This window comes from Lepidochelys kempii, chromosome 27 (genome assembly GCF_965140265.1).
Source record: "Lepidochelys kempii isolate rLepKem1 chromosome 27, rLepKem1.hap2, whole genome shotgun sequence".
Taxonomy (NCBI): domain Eukaryota; kingdom Metazoa; phylum Chordata; order Testudines; family Cheloniidae; genus Lepidochelys; species Lepidochelys kempii.
In genome coordinates this window covers 10,666,759-10,684,948 of record NC_133282.1, presented here as the reverse complement: position 1 = coordinate 10,684,948, position 18,190 = coordinate 10,666,759, and the positions used below count along the sequence as shown (strand labels likewise).

At 54.0% G+C, this 18,190-nt stretch overlaps 1 protein-coding gene across 2 annotated transcripts in view; it reads right to left on the bottom strand.

Moving 5' to 3' along the window:
• Nucleotides 1-18,190, bottom strand: part of KCNH6 (potassium voltage-gated channel subfamily H member 6) — a 101,049-nt gene that overhangs the window by 81,032 nt on the left and 1,827 nt on the right. For both annotated transcript variants that reach the window (XM_073326208.1, XM_073326209.1), the window contains exon 2: nucleotides 12,534-12,764. In XM_073326208.1, coding sequence (XP_073182309.1) covers nucleotides 12,534-12,764 — 231 coding nt within the window. The remainder of the gene's footprint in view (nucleotides 1-12,533; nucleotides 12,765-18,190) is intronic.

Genomic DNA, 18,190 nt, shown 5'->3' with positions numbered 1-18,190 from the left:
AGCCGGGGTGCTGAGCTGGTTTCATGAAACAGAGGCTCTTAGGATCCCTGGATTTGGCCCTCTCAGCCAAATCTCCCACTGATCTTTGCAAGCATTTGGGGGCGCTCTGCCCCGGTCAGGATCAGGGGAAACCGAGTGAGGCCCTGAGGATGCATCTTGCAGAGGCTAGAAATGGGAAAAGACTGCACCCTCTTCCAGCGCTTTCCACCCCTAGGTCCCAAAGGAGGCGAGTACCACAATCCCCATGTTACAGCAGCAAACTGAGATGGAGTGAAAATGACTCGCCCAAGGTCACCCAGCAAAGCAGATTTAAGGCTGAAATGCTGCTGCCAAAAGTCCGAGGCAGATTAGTACTGTAATGAACCAGCTAGTGTATATGTGCAGTGCCCTCTGCAGGACTATATTGGAACAGCTCACCTGTGGGTCAGACACCCTACACTGCTAACAGCGAAGGGATATTCTCCATTCAAGTGATAGGCGCCAGGGCTGTTTGAACTAGCAGGATCAGAGTTCTGTCCCAGTGAAGTTCCTAGTGGCCACTGTATGTAGCCCAGCAACAAACATCACAGCTAGATAGCCTTAGAATAGTTTTGGTAAGCTAATCCTTGTTTCACAAAAGGGAAACTGAGGCACAGAGCGGGACATGGTGCCATGCCAAGGTGAGAGGCAGTGACAGAGCCAAGAGCAGAACCCTGCTCTCCCAACACAGCTAGACCTGATTCATATATCACAGCACGCCTGCCTCTCCTGTTATTAAGGAAAGAGGAACTTCACTGCATTTATATTGCATTAATCTAGCCCCATATGGCTGGAACTGAGGGGCTTTGTTACTCAGCAGGTCACTGTCAGCTGCACCTGATGGGCAGATTCTGCTCCCAGCAGCAGGAACGTGTCATTCTTTGAGTCCTGTTTTGCGTCGGATGCTGGAGTCAGACACTGTCTCAGTAACAGCGTACGTGCAGCATGGGAAGAGAGATGAAGGCAGCTGCAGCCCTGAGTGAAGTCACTTCAGGTGGGGACCAGCCCCAGGGACATAAGTGGGTGTCTCTCCGTGACAGAATCTGCCTGTGGAAGCGTTAATAGGATAAAGATGCTGAGTTATAGAATTCATCCCACGTTGATGGATGGGTCAACGCGAGGACTGCTCCCATGGGCTGCCGCCCCTTGAAGCTCAGAGCCGTCTCTCTGCTTAATGACTATCCTGCCAGGCAGGGAAAGAGAAATAGCAAGGGGCCCCCTTTACACAGGCCTCTGGCAATGCTGGGGCCTCCCAAATTTTGCTCAACAAAGGGCCCCAAAGGCAATGCACCAGCTGCACTCAGCATACAAGCAGAGTGCAGCCTCCCTCGACCTTCCCATGGGAGGAGCAATTCTCAGATGCCAAGCTTCAGCGTGCATCATGGCCTGATCGCTGACTGAGCTGCAGAGCTTCATACTGGGAGCTGTCGTGTCTCCGGGGTTTATATACTGGAGAAGGGGCTGCCTCGGAGCTAGCAATGTAGTAGCTACAATTGACACCGCGCCTGTTCCCCCCTAGCGTGGTCATGAGCGATGTGATCGATTGGCTACAATTATTTATATTGCAGTGGCCCCTTGGGGACCCGGTCACAAACCAGGACCCCGCTGTGCATGGTGCTGTACAAGACCTGCCTTCCCCAGAATGCTCGCAGCCTACAATATTCCCATGCCTTAAAAGAGCATGAGTGAGACCACCCCAAAACAACAAGATTGGCTTAACAATCCTGAGATTACAAATAAAAAAAACTGCACAGTAAATGCTGGGTTCTTTTTATTTGCCTTCTGGCTTTTGAGGTTGGGCTCAGGCCAAGTTTTCCCGTTTTTCTCTGCAGCTAGAAACCTTATTTTTTAAAATGAAAGCTGAGCTGCTCTTATATTCACATGACTCCAGGCACTGGGGCTTTAAGGAAAGCACCGAATATCACAAGACTTGTAATAAAATTGAGAGAGTTCAGCTGGCAACACTGAGATGGCCGAGCTCTGTGGACACAGCAGCTCGCCCCTATGCCAGCGACCACTGCAAAGCTTGTAGAAGAGACACCTGAATTGGTCTGGCCTTGGGCTCTGTGCTGTCACTTACAGTGTGCCAGGTGGGCGTGAAGTGCTCCCCAGCGGTGTGAGCGGCCTGGGAAGGCAGAATTTTAACTCACTTTGCATGGTGTCAATGACAACACATGGTGCCAGGCAGAGGAGACGCAGGCCCCGGGGAAGAGTTAGAGACGGAAGCATTCGGGCTGGGGACTTAGGTACAGCTGCTTCCAGGAGCCCTGGGAGCGGTTGGACGTGCCCAGCTTTAACGGCCTAACGCCCCAATTCAAAGACATGTAAACACCGTGGATCAAGCATCACTTCGGTCTCCCTTCACTGATCCTGCCTGGATCTCCACTGCCTGTCATATGGACATTTACACCTGTGCTGGCCAGCTGTAAAATGCTACCAAACCAGAGTCACCTGGTGCGGACAAAACCAGCTGCAATGGAGAGTCAGGTCTATTTTCTCTCCCAGAGTAAATTCAACCCCCCTGCTGGAATCCAACGTCCCCTGGCTGCTCAGGGGCTCTAGCAACATGTTGGAAAAGGTATCATCTATTCAACAGGGAAACCACCAGCACAGCTCCACCTGGAGACAGCAGGGCCAGCAGGAAGGATTTCTCTTCCGTCTACATCAGATCTCTGGGCTCAGTGCAAGCAACCTAGGCAGGAGAGCTCCTTGCTTTGGTCTTGTGCCATGGGATACCCCAGCGCAAAGTGGGTGTGCAATACTGCCACCTGCTGGCTGCGCTGGTTAGGTGGGATTTTGCATTGGGGCAAGTTACAACACCAGGGTGCAGGGCAACCTTCCGGCCCCTACCGCAGCAGTGTGGCACGGTAGCATTTTGCACGTGCTTTGCACCAATGCAGATGATTGCACAAGGTGCAAGACAATGGAGAATCAGGCCCTAGGGCCCAGTGCATCAAAAGCAGTTAGGTGCCTAACTCAGCGGGACACAAATGAAGTGAGTTTGCTGGGCTGATTGCAATCCCTAATTCACAGCCCCATTTGGCCACACCACTGATTGTCTCTGGCCAGTGAAGACTAGACCTGGGATAGCAGAAGGTGCTGCAGGTCAAGGCTGAGAAACATCCATAGAGCTGGGGTAGGGTGAAGGGCCAGGACTGGGATAGCTGGCTGTGCCGCAAATTATAACCGCTTTAAAAAATGGCACAAAGGAGGCTGACACACCAGCTGCCAGTGGCTCACCAGTTTCATGTTCATACGCATGCAGATTAAAAAGAAAACCACTCCACGCTAATAGAGGCTGCCAGCTGCTGCTGCTCCCTGGGCTATGGCAATATTTCATCAGTGCCCTGCATCCCCCACCAACAAAGGGAAAATATTCCTGTTCACGGGCCTCCCCATTCCCTGCCTTTGGGCCTGATTCTCCATTGGCCCAGCCCTTGTGCAGCATTTGCGTCAGTGCAAACTGAGCGTGAGCTGGGTGCCAAATGCGGATTTCTACCCACTTTGCACTGCTGCAAGAGACAATGCAATGTTCAGGGCAATGGAAAACTAGGTCCGGTTTCTTCGATGCAGAGCTGGCCCCACATAGCCTAGAGGTGCATCTGAATTAGGAAGTGCCCCTCAGCAGACATCACCACCAGGGTCTGGGGGATTCCACTCTCATGACTGATTTTTGGGACCCCAGATTCCCTCCCTCCAGCTTGCGGACCAAAGCCAGCAGTGCAGCATCTCCGCTCAGCATGGACCCATGATCCGTTTCTGTAAGCCCAGCGTGAGGGCTGCCTCAATAGAGGGGAGATGACTGGGAAGTGGCAGAGTTTGGGCCCCACCAAGGTTCAGAAGGGAAAGCAAGTGCCAGTCTGCATCCTAGAGCACGAATTGTAGCAACAGCTGCTTCTATTTGCACTAAAGCAAGGTCTCAGGCTGCCTTCATCATCTCCTTGGACTCTCCTGGTGGGGCCCATTAGAGCGGGGCTACTCCCCACGGCCCAGGAAGGGAAGAGCCCCAGGAAACAACACGGTGTGCGCAGGGATGGATGAGACTGTCGCCCTTGGCAGCTCCCTCCCTGCCGTGGGAGCTGGTTAAAGCAAATGATCTTGTAATTAACCTCCTGGCTCTCCTGCTCCGTCACTGTCAGGCATCTTGTAAGGAAATTAACTTTTGACTGATCGCTTGGATTTGAACAGGGTGGATTAGGGATGCTGAATCAGCCACGTCCAGGCTTCAGCTGCTTTCCACAGTGTTTCCCCCCGCACCCCCAGGACCCGCTGCGGGGCAGAGAGGGAAGGACCCACTCCCCATATACACACACTTCTCTTTTTACCCCACCATGTGCTGCCTGATAAGGGACTTAGACGGTAGCACTGAGCAGCTCACTCCTCTGGCTGCAGCATCCCCCCTCCACCCGCTGGCTACTAGCACTGCTCAACAGGTCTACACTAGCTCGCTGGCTCCTGGGGGGCCGAGATCCCTTTTAAAGCACCATGCACAAATGAAACTCACGGGTCTGAGGAAACCAATTCAAGCCACTCTAGTGAGTTTGCAGATGGAACTAAACAGCCTCAAGAGCAGTGTATACTCCCACACCCCCACGCGGCCCAGGAGGGTGTCGACTCCAAAGCCCAATGACAATGGACTTGTCAACACCACTCATTTATTTCACTGCTGACCCATTCAGCTACCCTCTGCCATTCCATCTAGAGATTCTAGAGGAGCATCTCCATTAACAGACACTAGGATCAGTATTGTAGTACCATCCTAAAGGCCCCCGTTCCAGGCCCCATGGTGGTGAACAGTCACAGTGAGAGAGAGTCCTTGCCCCAAAGGATTTGCACTCTAAATAGACAAGCAGAGGGAAAGATGCAGCATCTTGTCCAGAGGCAGCTGCAGGGTGGGGAAATAGAACACAGATCCTGGACCAATGCCTTTACCCACTGGACCACACTGCCTCTCGAGCAGCAAAGCTTGTATCTTGTAGGCCTCTAGGTACCAGTAGTCAGGGATGCACGTAACCGCTAGGATTCCACAAGGCTTTGACCGTGGACGGGCAGACCCGTTACAAGAGGCGAAGTGACAGATGCTAAAGTCAGCAGAGCCAAGTCCTCCCAAAGCGAGAATGCAGAGGGAAGAGGTTATAAGCACTGTCTCTTCACATTGTCCCCTTGCCCTCCAAAAGCGCCTTTCATCTGAGGACATCAAAATGATTTTCCCAGCAACCAATCCTGAAGCAACCCCCCGTGATGCGATGACGGGCAGGAGAGGAGGAAACTGTGACACAGCATGTCAGTGGTGAAGCTGGGAATAGAACACTGTAGTCCAAAGGCTTGTCTACACAGGGACACTCAGGAAAATTAATCCAAATTAAGTAAAGATGTGAATTTAATTCCAAATGTGAGCATCCACACAGGGGTTTAATGTAGTTTAACTAATCCACTTTAAATTCATACCTTTAGTTAATTCAGATTAAACGTTCCATGTAGACAAGCCCCTAGTCTAGCCAACATGCCCTTCCACATGTTCTCTGCCTCACTCAATGATGTTGAAAGTGATGGAAAATGACTGAAAAAGTATCCCCTTATCCACTGACTTTAGGGACTGAAATAAGGGTCTTGTGCTTTTTACTCCCATTAGCCCTATGGAGCCAGCATAGCGAGAGAACGGGAGTTGGGGTTTATTCTTTCTTGTGCATCTACACAATTGCTTATTAAGTCCCAATCAGTTACACCACTGCAAATTCCTTGGAATCCATTGAGGGCAGCGCTGAAGACAGCAGAGTCGGCACTGCTGTGACTGCAGGAAGGGAAGACCCTCGCTTGACTCTCAGATCCCAGGCAGATTTGGCAGGGCTGGCAGCTAGAAAAAACGTTTTAACTTTAAGTGGGCAGGTTTGATCTGGCCAAAAGGCAGGCAAGTATGAGACCCTGCTATTTTTGCTGTGCAGAGCAGACCCGCACCTTTAAGAACTCATGATCCACCAACTTACAAAGAGATGGCGCCACCCCGGAGAACTCAGTAAACACGGTTGAGAAGGGTGTTGACAGTTAGAGGTCCCAGTGGAATGGGAACAGGAGCAGCTTGGCCAGCAGTTCCTGCAATAGCTGCCATTAGCCGTCAGCATCCTGCCCGGAATAGGAGTCATGGGAAGGATCCAGAGGTGAGATGAATTCTGCGGTCCTGCCCTCCCATGTTCATGGCAGGGGAAGCCCTCGAACTCTTAGCCAGGGAACAGCTCCAGGAGGAAGAGCCCTGCCTTTCAGAGCACCGGGGAGCAGGTGAGGTGGCTTTTCTTGCCACACCCATCCTAATCAGCTCCCCTCTTGCAGCAGACCATGGGTCTGGAGCCAGCTGTAAGGAGTGCAAGTGGGAGGAAGCAGAGCTTGTGAAGAGGGATCATGCGTGTCTGCATAAAGGATGCAATGCAAGACTACTGAGGGTCTGAGATAGAAGCAACAGGCTTGGATGAGAAGTTCTGAGACCAAGCAGCCACCCATCACAAAGCCCATGTGTGGATCTCAATTCGCCAACCCAGGGCTGATGGGACTCAGGGGGTCAGTTTGGACCTGCAGCTGCTTTCCTCTGATGCAGCCTGTGTTAGGAGGGGGATCTCTCACCCTTTCAGGAAGTTGCACCGATGGAGCTGGGAAAGACCTATTAGATTACATGTCCCCGAGATGACTAAGCAACCAGCCTCCTGTCCACGGCATCCTTCCTCTGCTGGGCCATTACCCTCTACTGAGCCACCTCGTCCAAAGGACATGTGAGTCACACACACGTATATGTCAATGAGCACATACAGAAACACACAAATATTTATTGCTTCTGGACCCAGTGCAAATCCCACACCCCTCCCTCGCAGTTCCGACGCTCACTGTGGTTTCCTCGGTGGGTAAATGCCAGCAAGCACCATAGCACCTAGCAGCGGCTTCTTTCTAGTCAAAGGAGCGGACATCTCTCCACCAGGCATAACTGTGTCTCTGGCAGGCCGCAAAAGCCAGACAAGAAGCCTGCGACCTGCCGGGCTGGCTGCACTGCAGTCAGAAACGGCAGAGCCTGGAGATTGGTGGCGACGTTATAAAAGAGGATTATCGGGTTTGGAGCCTCCGCTGTGTCATTAAGCGGCAGGTCCCTTGAACGCAGGCCCTTTCCTTCCCGATAAGCCCCATCTATAATGGTCTGAACACTCACAGGCGGAGCGCTGCGGGGAGACAATGCTCCCCTTGAAAAGCCTCGTGCCAGTGGGGCAGGGTTTTAAAAATAGACGTGAATGGCTCTCTTCACGGCATGAGAAAAGCAGCAGCAGCTCTCCCAGGTTAAGTGCTGAACTTATTAAGCTTCTCCGGTGGCCAGCAGAACACTGCACAGAGGAGAGGGAGGAGGTTATGGGTGGCTCAGGGCACCCCAGGGTGGGGGGAAACCCCTGGGGAGAATTTTCAACATTCTTGTTGCACGGTGGGAACACCGGGGAGCCCTGCTCATGGACCGCAGCCCCCTGGTATCAGGTGCTGTAAAAACACTGCACAAAAAGGCTAAGCTCTTTGGGGAACAAACTAAATGCTCCCATTTAGGCCCGAAATAAGGGCCAGATTTCCCCCTCCCCAAGAGTTCTGCATGTTGGGTGCTGAGCTCCTGGGAGAACCTGGCCCCCGATGGTGGGTGCTGGGCACTTGAAAATCTGGCCCTCTTCTCTTCTAGCTCGCAGGGGCCAACACAGGTGGCTGCTGAACACCCATCGCTGCTGAGAGAGGTTTGGTGGTGCCTCTCTGAGGCAAGTCAGCATAGCGGGTTCCCAGCCACTTCCTAGTGGACAGGGGTCCCTGTTGCCCAGAACCTGTGGGACTGACCCAAGCCAAGGGGCCAGTTAGTGCAACTCAGCAGATGCCGCAAGGACTGAACAGCCTCTGGAGGCTGAGCTCAGGATCAGCCTGGCAACAAGGTGCGGAATAGGGGGAGTTTCTGTCTGGATAAACAGAGGGCACTATTCAGCAGGGCTGCCAATCTGTCACCTTCCCCTAGGAAGGGGCACGCTGGGACCCATGGAACATCAGGGGCCAGAGTTTCAGGGCTGGACTCTTTCCGAGCCGCCTTCCCCCCTCCCCCCAAACTTAACTGGGAATGCAAATCTGACTGCCTAGACATCCGAGCACGCAGCTGTGCCTACAGAAACAGGGTCAAGGCTCCATTAAAACTCAAGCCCTGTGGCCCAGCCAATGCAGTGGCTCGGCTGGGCATTTTGCACCAGTCTGGCCTCGCCCGTGTATCTGGGCTGCCTGCAGCTGGAATGTCCCTGTAGCCCTAATTCAGCCGTGGCTTGTCAGTTTAATAGGCACACCAGGATGCTCGCTCCCCCGATGGTTACAACAATCAGTCTCTGAGCAGGGCTGGTGGAGGCGACTGTCCCTCTTTAAGGAGCCCTGGCGAACACTGAAGGCAGGAGGAAAATCACGATCTGCAGCCCCTGAGCAACCCCCAGCCACCCCCCTGTAATGTCAGTGCCCTGGCTCTCCTCCTGATCACACCGCGCGTACACAGGCTGTCTCCCCAGGGGGGCACATTGCCTGTCTAGACAAGATGCTGAAGGAGCCCAGCACTTGGCAGGATCAGGCCCTTAAGACACACCCATTCTTGGCTCCTCATAGCCAGTAGGCACTGTCTCTTTAATGTGAAGACCCCCCCCACACACACACACACACCAGCACAGAAGGACACAGTAGATCCTTCTGAGAAGGCAAGTCCGCTGTGCCCCAGTTCCCTGGCTCTTAAAGGGAAAATGCAGGGTGATACAGATGCTACCCGGGTCCCTACAGCTGCTTAGCGAGAGGGGCAAGTCACCAAACCCCAGATTTTAAAGTCGCTTAACTAGAATAAGAGCAATTTACAACCCTGCCGCAAGAGAGACTCTGATGGGGTCTTTGTTACTGATGCGTGCGGCAAGTCATTAGAAATGGGAGGACTCCAGGAATGCAGAGGGAGCAGAATCCAAAGCTGCGGGAGGGTAAGTCTTATTTTCCCCTCAGTAGGAGAGTTGTGAAAGTCACCTGCATTCAAATGGGGACAGCATTCGCCGAGTCCTAATCTGGGCCATCAGCCTCCTGGTGCACAGCAGCTCTCGTTGCCTGCAGTGCTGTGCCGAGTCACCCAGGCAACGAAACAGGGGCAGGTGAGATGAGAGGTGCTGTTGCTAATAGGTAGGGCACTGGGATGGCAGGCAGGACCCCTGGGCCCTAGTCTAGATATCTAAAGCACTTATACCTGCCCCCCTCACTTCAGTCTTTAAGGCATTTATCCTCACACACGCCGGCGAGGCAGGGCAGTGCTATTATCCTCATTTTACAGATGGGAAACTGAGGCACAGAGGCTGACTGTCTTGCCCAATGTCACACAGACCAATGCCCTTCCTGTCCATTCTGAGCCTCTCCTGCTGCATGACCTTGAGCAAGTCACTCAAGGTTGGCTTTCCTCTCCCCCCTCCTCCACACCCTTCCTCTGTCCAGCCTTCAGTTGTAAGGCCTTCAGGGCAGAAACTGTATGTGGCCTGGTGTTTGTACCGAGAACAATACTCCCCACCCCCACACCTCCATTGGGGTTTCAAGGATAAAACACAACTAATAAGGTGCCTCAGGCTGTTTACAAAACAATATTTGCATATCTAGCGAGTACCTGGTGTTCTAAGCTCTCTCCCAGCGGAGCACCTGTTGGCTGGGGCTCTGTATGCTGCCTGTTTGCGGCATCGAGCCCTCACTGTTTAACTAACTCCCTGCAGCTTTAGAATTAATCACCGGCATTTCCCAGCAAAGCTTCATTTTCATCTTAACGTAATTCCATCTGCGCCCGCCCAAGCCACCTTCTGCTGGATGGAGGCAGAGCTTGGATCCCGCCGGCAGAATGCCACGTGGGTATGGCGGGACCGCGGGGAAGCAGAGCCTTGAATTAATAGTGGAGTTTCTGCTCAGTCGCACTGCTTGGGTTTGTTAAGGAGGAAGCCGTGTTTGCCACAGCTGGCATCAGAAGACTGGCAGTGCAGCAAACCCGAGCCCCATCTTCCCCACCAGAGGCAGCGGTCTCAAAGAGTCAGCAGGACACAGTCAGAGCCCTCCCTGACCCCAAGGAGCCCAGCTTTGGACACTGCACCCATGGGCGTATTCTAAAGGAGGGAGGGGGATGCAGTGGTTAGGGTGCGAGCCTATGACCCAGCTTCTACTCCCACCTCTTCCCCAGACCTCCAGTGGGTAACCTCGGTATCTCTGTGCCTGTGGAATAGCGGATTCCCCCTAAGTGCACACCCTCAAGGCGGGGCGTGGTGTAGCAGACTCCCCTCGTCTAGGGCTGACAACCGTTCTGGCCCTGTAGTGGTCTCCTTCTTGGGACTCGGCCATCTGGCCAGGTCGCTTTTAGCCCCAGCCTTTCTGGAATAACAAAGTCTGACCCACAAGAGTCCAGTATCCTCTTCCTCAGGTTTCAGCCCCTGGCGCTGGGCCTCATGGGCCTTCAAAAGTTTTTATCCCCTTATGTTAGGGAACTTTGCACCACCTTCCCCATGGGCTGGTGGGGTAACCCCGACCCTCCCTCTCCTCTGGGTTCCAGCCCAGAGACCCTGTAGTGAGCAGGCAAGGTCTGTCTGGTTAGAGCCACCCCTACAACCTCCCTGGGCTTCTTCCTCCCTCAGCCTGTCAGCTGGCCTTTCCCATAGCCCCTTCCTAGGCCCACCGTGTATTTGCATTCTCCTCAGGTGCTAGGATGTCTCTGTCTTCTCAGGCTCCATAACCCCTCTAGGTTCTTTCAGAGCTAGGTTTGCAGGACTCTCCCCTGGAGTCCTCCAACAAGTCCCCAATGAAATACAGACTTCAGCCACTTTAGGCTCAAGCTTTTATCCCTGTCAGGCTCCCCTTTGTGTTGCTCCTCACCCAAACATCTCCCTGGAGGTCTAAGTGCTGCCAGAATGAGCCACTAGCCTAGCAGCTTCTCCCCATTTCCTGCCCCCTCGAGAGAAAGTTCTCTACTCTAGATTCCCCCCAGCATCCTCCTCACCTCTCTGCTACCCAGAGAGGAACTGCTATATTCCCTACTTCAGCCTGGGCCTCCTCTTTTTGTACGAACCACTGGGCTCCTCCTCCAGCTAGGACTCATCTTTAATTGGGCCTGGCCCACCCATCAGGTGCCACCACTAATTAAGCTCCCCAGCTCCCCTTAACCCTTCCAGAGCCAGTGTGAGGCATACACCCCTTCACAGTGCCTCAGGTCCCATCCCACCCCGCCCTCCCCCCCCAGGAACATGGCAGTAATTGCATTTCACTACCTCCCGGAGGGTTATGAGTATAAAGGCAGCCGTGACCGTGAGCTGCTCAGATACTATGGGACGGGGTCCAGACAAGTACCTAAGGGAGATAAGTTGGGAGGTTCGAGGGCTGGACTCTGAGGTTTGAATCATTGGCAAAAGGGTCTGGGTCTGAACCTGGGATCCCAACACCCCCAAACACAAGGGGAGTTGAATGCAGAAGACTTCTCAAGACCTTCTATCACTTTAGAAATAGACAACGCTTCAGGGGACCTTTCCCCAGCCCAGACTCACGTGGGACAGCCAGACTAAGGATCCCGTCCACAAACTCACTTGGGGAGGCCTCTTTAAAATGGGCCCATCAGGTCTGATCCTGCCACTTGTGCAGTATGAGACTGATCCTGCCAGAGGGGGAAATGCTACAAATTGGAAAGGTGGCACGCGCTTTGCGTGGGCGTAAATAACACCACAAGGCGCAGGGCGATGGAGGACCAGGCCCATTGGATTTGCTTGTGTTTGCTGGATGCTCAGAATGGGTGTAACCTGCTCACAGAAATCCCCCTCCCCAACCCTTCCCTCCAAGCTTGGGCTGCTCTCAGATCTGTGCATCCGCACTGAAACCCAAGCTGCCATGAAGGCAGAACTGGGGCTAGCTGGTTACAAGGTGTCACTTTTGGAAAAAGAAGGAGACAGGGCCCTTATCGCAATGAACGGGAAAAATCAAGGGTGAGCAAAGGAGCCCCATAAAGACGTTCTCTGTGCTCCCCATGGCAGTGGCCCCTTTCAGGGCATATTGCTGTCACCTCCCCCGCCCATACGGCTCCCCTTCGCCACCCCCAGTCCTGGGATCTGTAATCATTTCTGTCATGTTTTCAGTCCAGTTCAAGGCCAGATCCTGTGCAGCTTGCTCCCCTCGACACCCCACTGGTGAGGGCAAAAGGTAGCCCTCCACATTTTAAGCCTCTCAAGGCAGGGTCCTGGGGGCTGATTCTGCTCTCATTCACCCTAGTGTAAATCAGGAGTAGCTATGGGGAAATCAGGAGAAGTACATTAGTGGGAGAGGAGAATCAGGCCCAACTGTACAGACGGAGGCCAGTCCACGGTGCTGTACACATAGAAATCATCTCCCACTAGCAAACAACTCTTAGAAGGGCTACCCCATGCGCATCCCCCACCTATCTACACACAAGGCCCAGCAATCCAGGGATCGCCCACGTGGCTATTTCAATGAGGGGCTCTTACTGTCTTTCCTGTAGTAGAGGATCTCTAGCTTGCACTCCTCGGACCCCAGCAAGGCTTGAGTCAGCTGCGCGATGGAGTTTTTGGTGGTCTCAGGCCCGGTGAGGAAGTCACAGGTGCAGGGGCGCTGCATGACCTCCACCCGGGAGTAGCCGAACATCTCACAGAAGCCATCATTGCAGTAGATGATGGCGCAATTCTCCATCTGGGCGTTGGCGATGAGGAACTTGCGGTCTGCAAAGATGTATGGGAAGCAAAGGGTTAAAATAAAGGTGACTGTCTCCAAGTGAACTTCTTAGTGGAGGACGTGCGGGTGGGAGTGACAGGAGCTTCTCCACTGGCAGAGTTGAGCACAAAGATTTGCCAGGGCACCGTCCTTGTCACCTTCATGCAAATAGGGTGTCTGAGGGCAAGGTACTGAGAGAGGCAGCCTGGGGCAGTAGCCAAATCACAGGCTTGTTACTCAGAAAAGCTGGGGTCTGTTCCTGCCTCCACCAGCGACCTCTGATGAGTCAGTTCCTTCTCTTGCCTCGCCTGTTTAGATAGTAAGCTCCTTGGGGCAGAGACCGTCTCTCCCTACTTGTTTGTATAGTGCCTAGCACAGTGGGGTCCTGATCTCAGTTGGATGCTACTGGAATATACACCATTGGATTTCCCCAGCACCACATGGGATGTCTCCTTAGCTGGAACAGGACTCAGCCAGGGTGTCAAGGGGCTTTAATAACCATCTCCCATCTGGGGGATGTCAAAGTGCTTGACAGATATTAAACATTGCAGAATCCCTATGTATATAATCTCCATTTTACAGAAGGGGAAACTGAGGCACAGACAGGCCTGGTGACTTGCCCAATGTAGCAGCAGCAGGACTAGGAATAGAAGCCAAAGCAGCCTGACTCCCAGTCTGCTGTGCCACTGGCAGCCCTAAAGCAATTCCCCAAACTGCCTCCTGCTTTCTCTGTATTTCCCTTCCCATGATTGCGGATGAGTGAGACAGCTGTGAAGAAAGGGGGGCTGTGACGGGATGCGCCAGCCCTGTGACAGGAGCTTTCTCCTTTCCTTGCAGGTGGAGACAGTGAGACGCAATTCATTGCCATCGTCATTCCGGAGCGAGGGAGCCTGGTCCACGACCGGTGTCCCTGCCAAGGATCAGCCTGGCAACAAGGTGCGGAATAGGTTAGCTATTCATTAACATAGTATTTAATAGTGCCGAGAGGACCCAGCCAGGACCAGGGCCCCAGTGCGAGGTGCTGAACAAATATACAGCAAGAGATTGTCCCAGCTTTTACAGTCCAAATGGACAAGACAAAGTACGGGAGGGGAAACAGGTGCCTGAAAGGGTGAAATAATTTGCTCAAGGTCATGGGCGCGGACTGCCAGCTAAGGGCCCTCAACACTAGACGACGCTGTCTCCTGGGATTGTTGCCAACAGCCCATTGTTTGATATTTTGCCCACTTTACGCATCCTACATGATGTGGGTTCCAGCCCTTCCCCTTGGGAGACTTTTCCACCGTCTAAGAGCTGTCGGTGTCAGTGAGCTTCTCCCGATGTTCAGCCTAATAGGAGGGAACTAGGAAAGAGGAGATTTCGGTGGAAAAGCATCAGGTGCTTCCTGGCTGTGAGATCAGCTCCCCGTGGGATTGTTTCCCAAGGGGAGCAGCAGCTGTGACCTTTGAAGCTAGACAGGACCAAATACAAGCACACGTGCAACAGGGAATAATCTGGCATTTGCCAGGGGAAGGACTAAATGAGCTGATGGGTCTTTACCATCCCCAGTCTCTGATTCTCCCGATGCTGGTGTAAATCAGGAGTGTCTCTTTGAAGCCAATGTGTACAAAGGGCATAAGTGAGTCAATAATTCATTGATACCTTTCCCTTTTCTCAGTTTCATCCCTTTGCTCTTTTTTCCCTCCCATGACCTTCATAGCTCCCTCTGTAATTCCTCCTCCTCGGGGTTCTACCCTGCACACACCAGTGGGCGGCTAGTTTGTGGGCCAGATTATCCAGCTGCAGGGGTCCAGCCGGGCCAGGATGACTCACACACTGAGGTTGCTGCAGGCTCGGTGAAGGTGACCGTACTGTGTGCGCCTGTTAACTTCCCTCTGCACCGCCGCAGGTGCAGACAGATGTGGGCAGGGGAAGCATATGCCTGTGCTGAGCAGCTGGAGCAGGGAACTGAGAGACAGAAGCCTAGAAGTGTAGGACTGGGAGGGACCTCGACAGGCCACCGAGCCCAGGCCCTTGCACTGAGGCAGGACTCAGTATGAGCTAGACCAGTGGTTTTCAAACTTTTTTCCCGGCGACCCAGTTGAAGAAAACTGTTGATGCCCGTGACCCAATGGAGCTGGGGATGAGGGGTTTGGGGTATGGAAGGGGCTCAGGCTGGGGCAGAGGGTTGGGGTGCAGGGGTGAGGGCAGTGGGGTGGGGCTGGGAATGAGGGGTTCAGGGTGTAGAAGGGGGCTCTGGGCTGGGGTGCAGGAGGGGGTCAGGACTCTGGGCTGGGGATGCAGGCTCTGGGGTGAGGCTGGGGAGGATGGGTTTGGAGTGCAGGAAGGGGCTCTGGGTTTGGGGGGCTCAGGGCTGGGGCAGGGGATTGGGGCATGGGGTTGGGGCACGGGTTTACTTCGGGCAGCTCCCAGGCAGCGGTGCAGTGGGGGTGCAGAGGCAGGTTTCCTGCCTGTCCTGGCACCGTGAACTGCACTGCGCCCTGGAAGCAGCCTGCAGCAGGTCCGGCTCCTAGGCAGAGGCACGCAAGTGACTCCAAGCGGCTTTTGCCTGCTCCCACTGGCCAGGAACTGGCCAATGGGAGTGCGGAGCCAGTGCTCAGGGTGGGGGCAGTGTGCGCAGCCCCATGGCCCCCAGTCTAGGAGCCGGACCTGCTGCTGGCTGCTTCCGGGGTGCAGCGCGGCGTCAGAACAGGTAGGGACTAGCCTCCCTGAGCTGGGCAGCACCGCCAGCGGGACTTGTAACGTCCTGGTCGGCAGTGCTGATCAGAGCCGCCCCCACCCAGTGCCTTACCTTCTGCGACCCAGTACTGGGTCGCGACCCACAGTTTGAAAACCACTGAGCTAGACTGCCCCGACAAGTGTTTGTCTAACCTGTTCTTAAAAACCTCCAACAACGGAGATTCCACAGCCTCCCTCGGCAATTTGTTCCAGAGCTCAACTTCCCTGACATCCGGACAACAGACATGGACGTCGTGGGCTCGGGGAAGCATTTGGCTGATTCCACAGAAGGCAGCAGGGAAGGGAAGGGGTTGGCCTGCTCCATCCATGAAGGTTCCTCTGTCTGTTGCCGTTGCTGTAGCTCTCCTGGGAGGCTGCCCTGTAAAGCTCAGGCCGATGGTACGAGCGGATTAGAGCGCGCATCTCATCTCCTGTCCTTAATGTAATCCAGCAACGCAGAGGCCACGGGGTGTGGCTGCCGTGAAGCGCAGCTGCTCAGACCTGCGGCGAGTGGGCAGTTCATGGCCAAATTCAGCTCCTGATTCCGCCCCACTGAAATCAGTGGGGATCTAGGGGCCGGGGTGTACTCAGGTGGGACGTGCCCTTCGCAGACATGTGAGAACATGGCTCTCCCGAGCATTGGCATCTCTTTTGGCTGGAGCTGGAGCCAGTTCTTAAATTCAGAGGGTGCATTTGGGGGATAGCTATTAGTGCACTCCCTAATTAATCGCGCTGATTACACAGGAGTGGCATCTGCAGCGTGTTTATTCCAGTTCTGCTGTTTGCCTCCTTTCCCACCTGCCCCGGGGAAAGTGCATTGGCAAAGGATCTGTAGAAGCCTCCTGCTATCCTCAATGGACCCACAAGCAACTCCCGGGCCCCTACTTGCAGTCCTGCGGTGGCAGAGAGCTGGGGATGAGCCGTTCTCACTTCCCTTTCAGCAGAGGATGAGAAAGCACTTGGCAAACATTCCCAAATGGCGCTCCAGCACTGTCACTGAGCTGGTGAAGTGTTTCTATTGTTACCCATTTTAAAGCTGGCTAAACTGAGGAGAAGGGGCATGAATAAGTGAGTGAGACTCAGAACCCAGGATCCCAGTGGAGTTTCCTGCTCTACTCACTAAATGACTCTGACCCCACTGGCAAATCCAGATGCTTGCTTGGTGGATGCCATCACTCCGTATCGCCCAGGGCACCGGCCTGCCACTCTCTCTGAAGCTGCCAGTTAGAAACAGCGCCGAGGAGTGGCGGCCAGCTCGACAGAAGCCCTGGGAGAGGATTAGTTTCAGTGAGTCAAGGCTTAGAGCCGAGCTCCGGAGGGGAGTGGGCAGCTGGGAGGGTGGGCCAAGGGAAAAGAGGCTGTTGATTTTAACTAGGCAGTGCAACTCTGCTTACAGGGAAATGAAATTAAACTCCCGGGTGGTTTCATTGAGTCACAACAGGCTGTCGGGCAAATACAAGCCAGGTCAGAGTGACGCGCGACTGGCCTTCACTAAAGGAGAATCTGGTACAGTGTGTGTGTAGAGGGTGGCAGAATCCCTGGAGGAGACCTCAGCTAGGGAGAAGAGGCGGGATGTGATTAGCTCATAGCTTTCAGGCCTGGGCCTCCTCCCACCCCCCCAGCAGTTATCAGAGGCAGCTGGCATCAAACTGGGACGAGGGAGAAGTAATCCATGCCCACAGGTTAAACTACATGCCCACGGCACCGCAGAGCTGAGCCATTAGCACCCAGGAGCTCCTGGCACTCAGCCCCTTGCTCTGCTCAATCCACCACACTGTGCTACCGCGGGGGGATCCTGGTTAGAATGAGATGAAAGCCTGCCTCCGAAATGGGGATCAGGGTGGGCTCCTGCAGCTGGAAGGACCCGTGTGTGGGGGGGGGGGGGTGTGAAAGAGAGAGGCAGAGAGAGCAGGCCTTTATTTTTTGTGCACCCGTCCCTTTAAGAGGTAGACACAAGGAAAGGCTATGGGGCACTGTTTCAAGAGTGGCAGCAGGCAGATTTGTCTCAGCAGCAAGTTATCAAGTTCAGTCCCGCCTGGCCAGGGGCGAGGGAGGCTTGTCTGTTTGTTGACGAGCTAGTTCCCCAGTGCCCCCCTCCCCCGCCCCACTCAGCTGGCACGAGGGATGCCGCTTGCCAATTTAGATGGATAGACAAGGCAAGTTACATGAACTCCCCATTCACAGGATCACGTTCCTCACCGCAGGGGCCCTTCTCTTCTTTTGGCAACTACAGATCAGCTGGGTAGGGAGGAAAGCCAGCAAGTTTGTCCTCCCAGCAAATGCTGCAATGGGAGACAGGCTGAATTAGGCTGCTGGAGGGACCCAGAGGTCCTGATTCTCTGGGGCCTTGCAGCCGGCGAGCAAAGTGATCTCTGTATATTCTGCTCTGGTAGCATTGGGCGCCCACTGTGCACTCACTTGGCATTGTGGTAAGTTACCCCACAGGGAGAATCAGACCCCACAAGTCTAAGAAAGATAACGCCCCTTGAATCAGTTACCTCCAGAGAATGGCCCTCCCCCAAACCATGACAAATGCCTTAGAAGCAGAAATCTCCACAGTCCAGTCATTGTGTTAGAGGTGAAAAAATAAACCCCAGCTAAAATTCATTTAAAGGGATTATTTCTAGCAACAGCAAATGGCAGCATTTCGTCAGGGGAGGTGGCCTGGGAGCATCCTATAATTTAAGGCAAATGGCCAGACAGCCCATTTTGCACT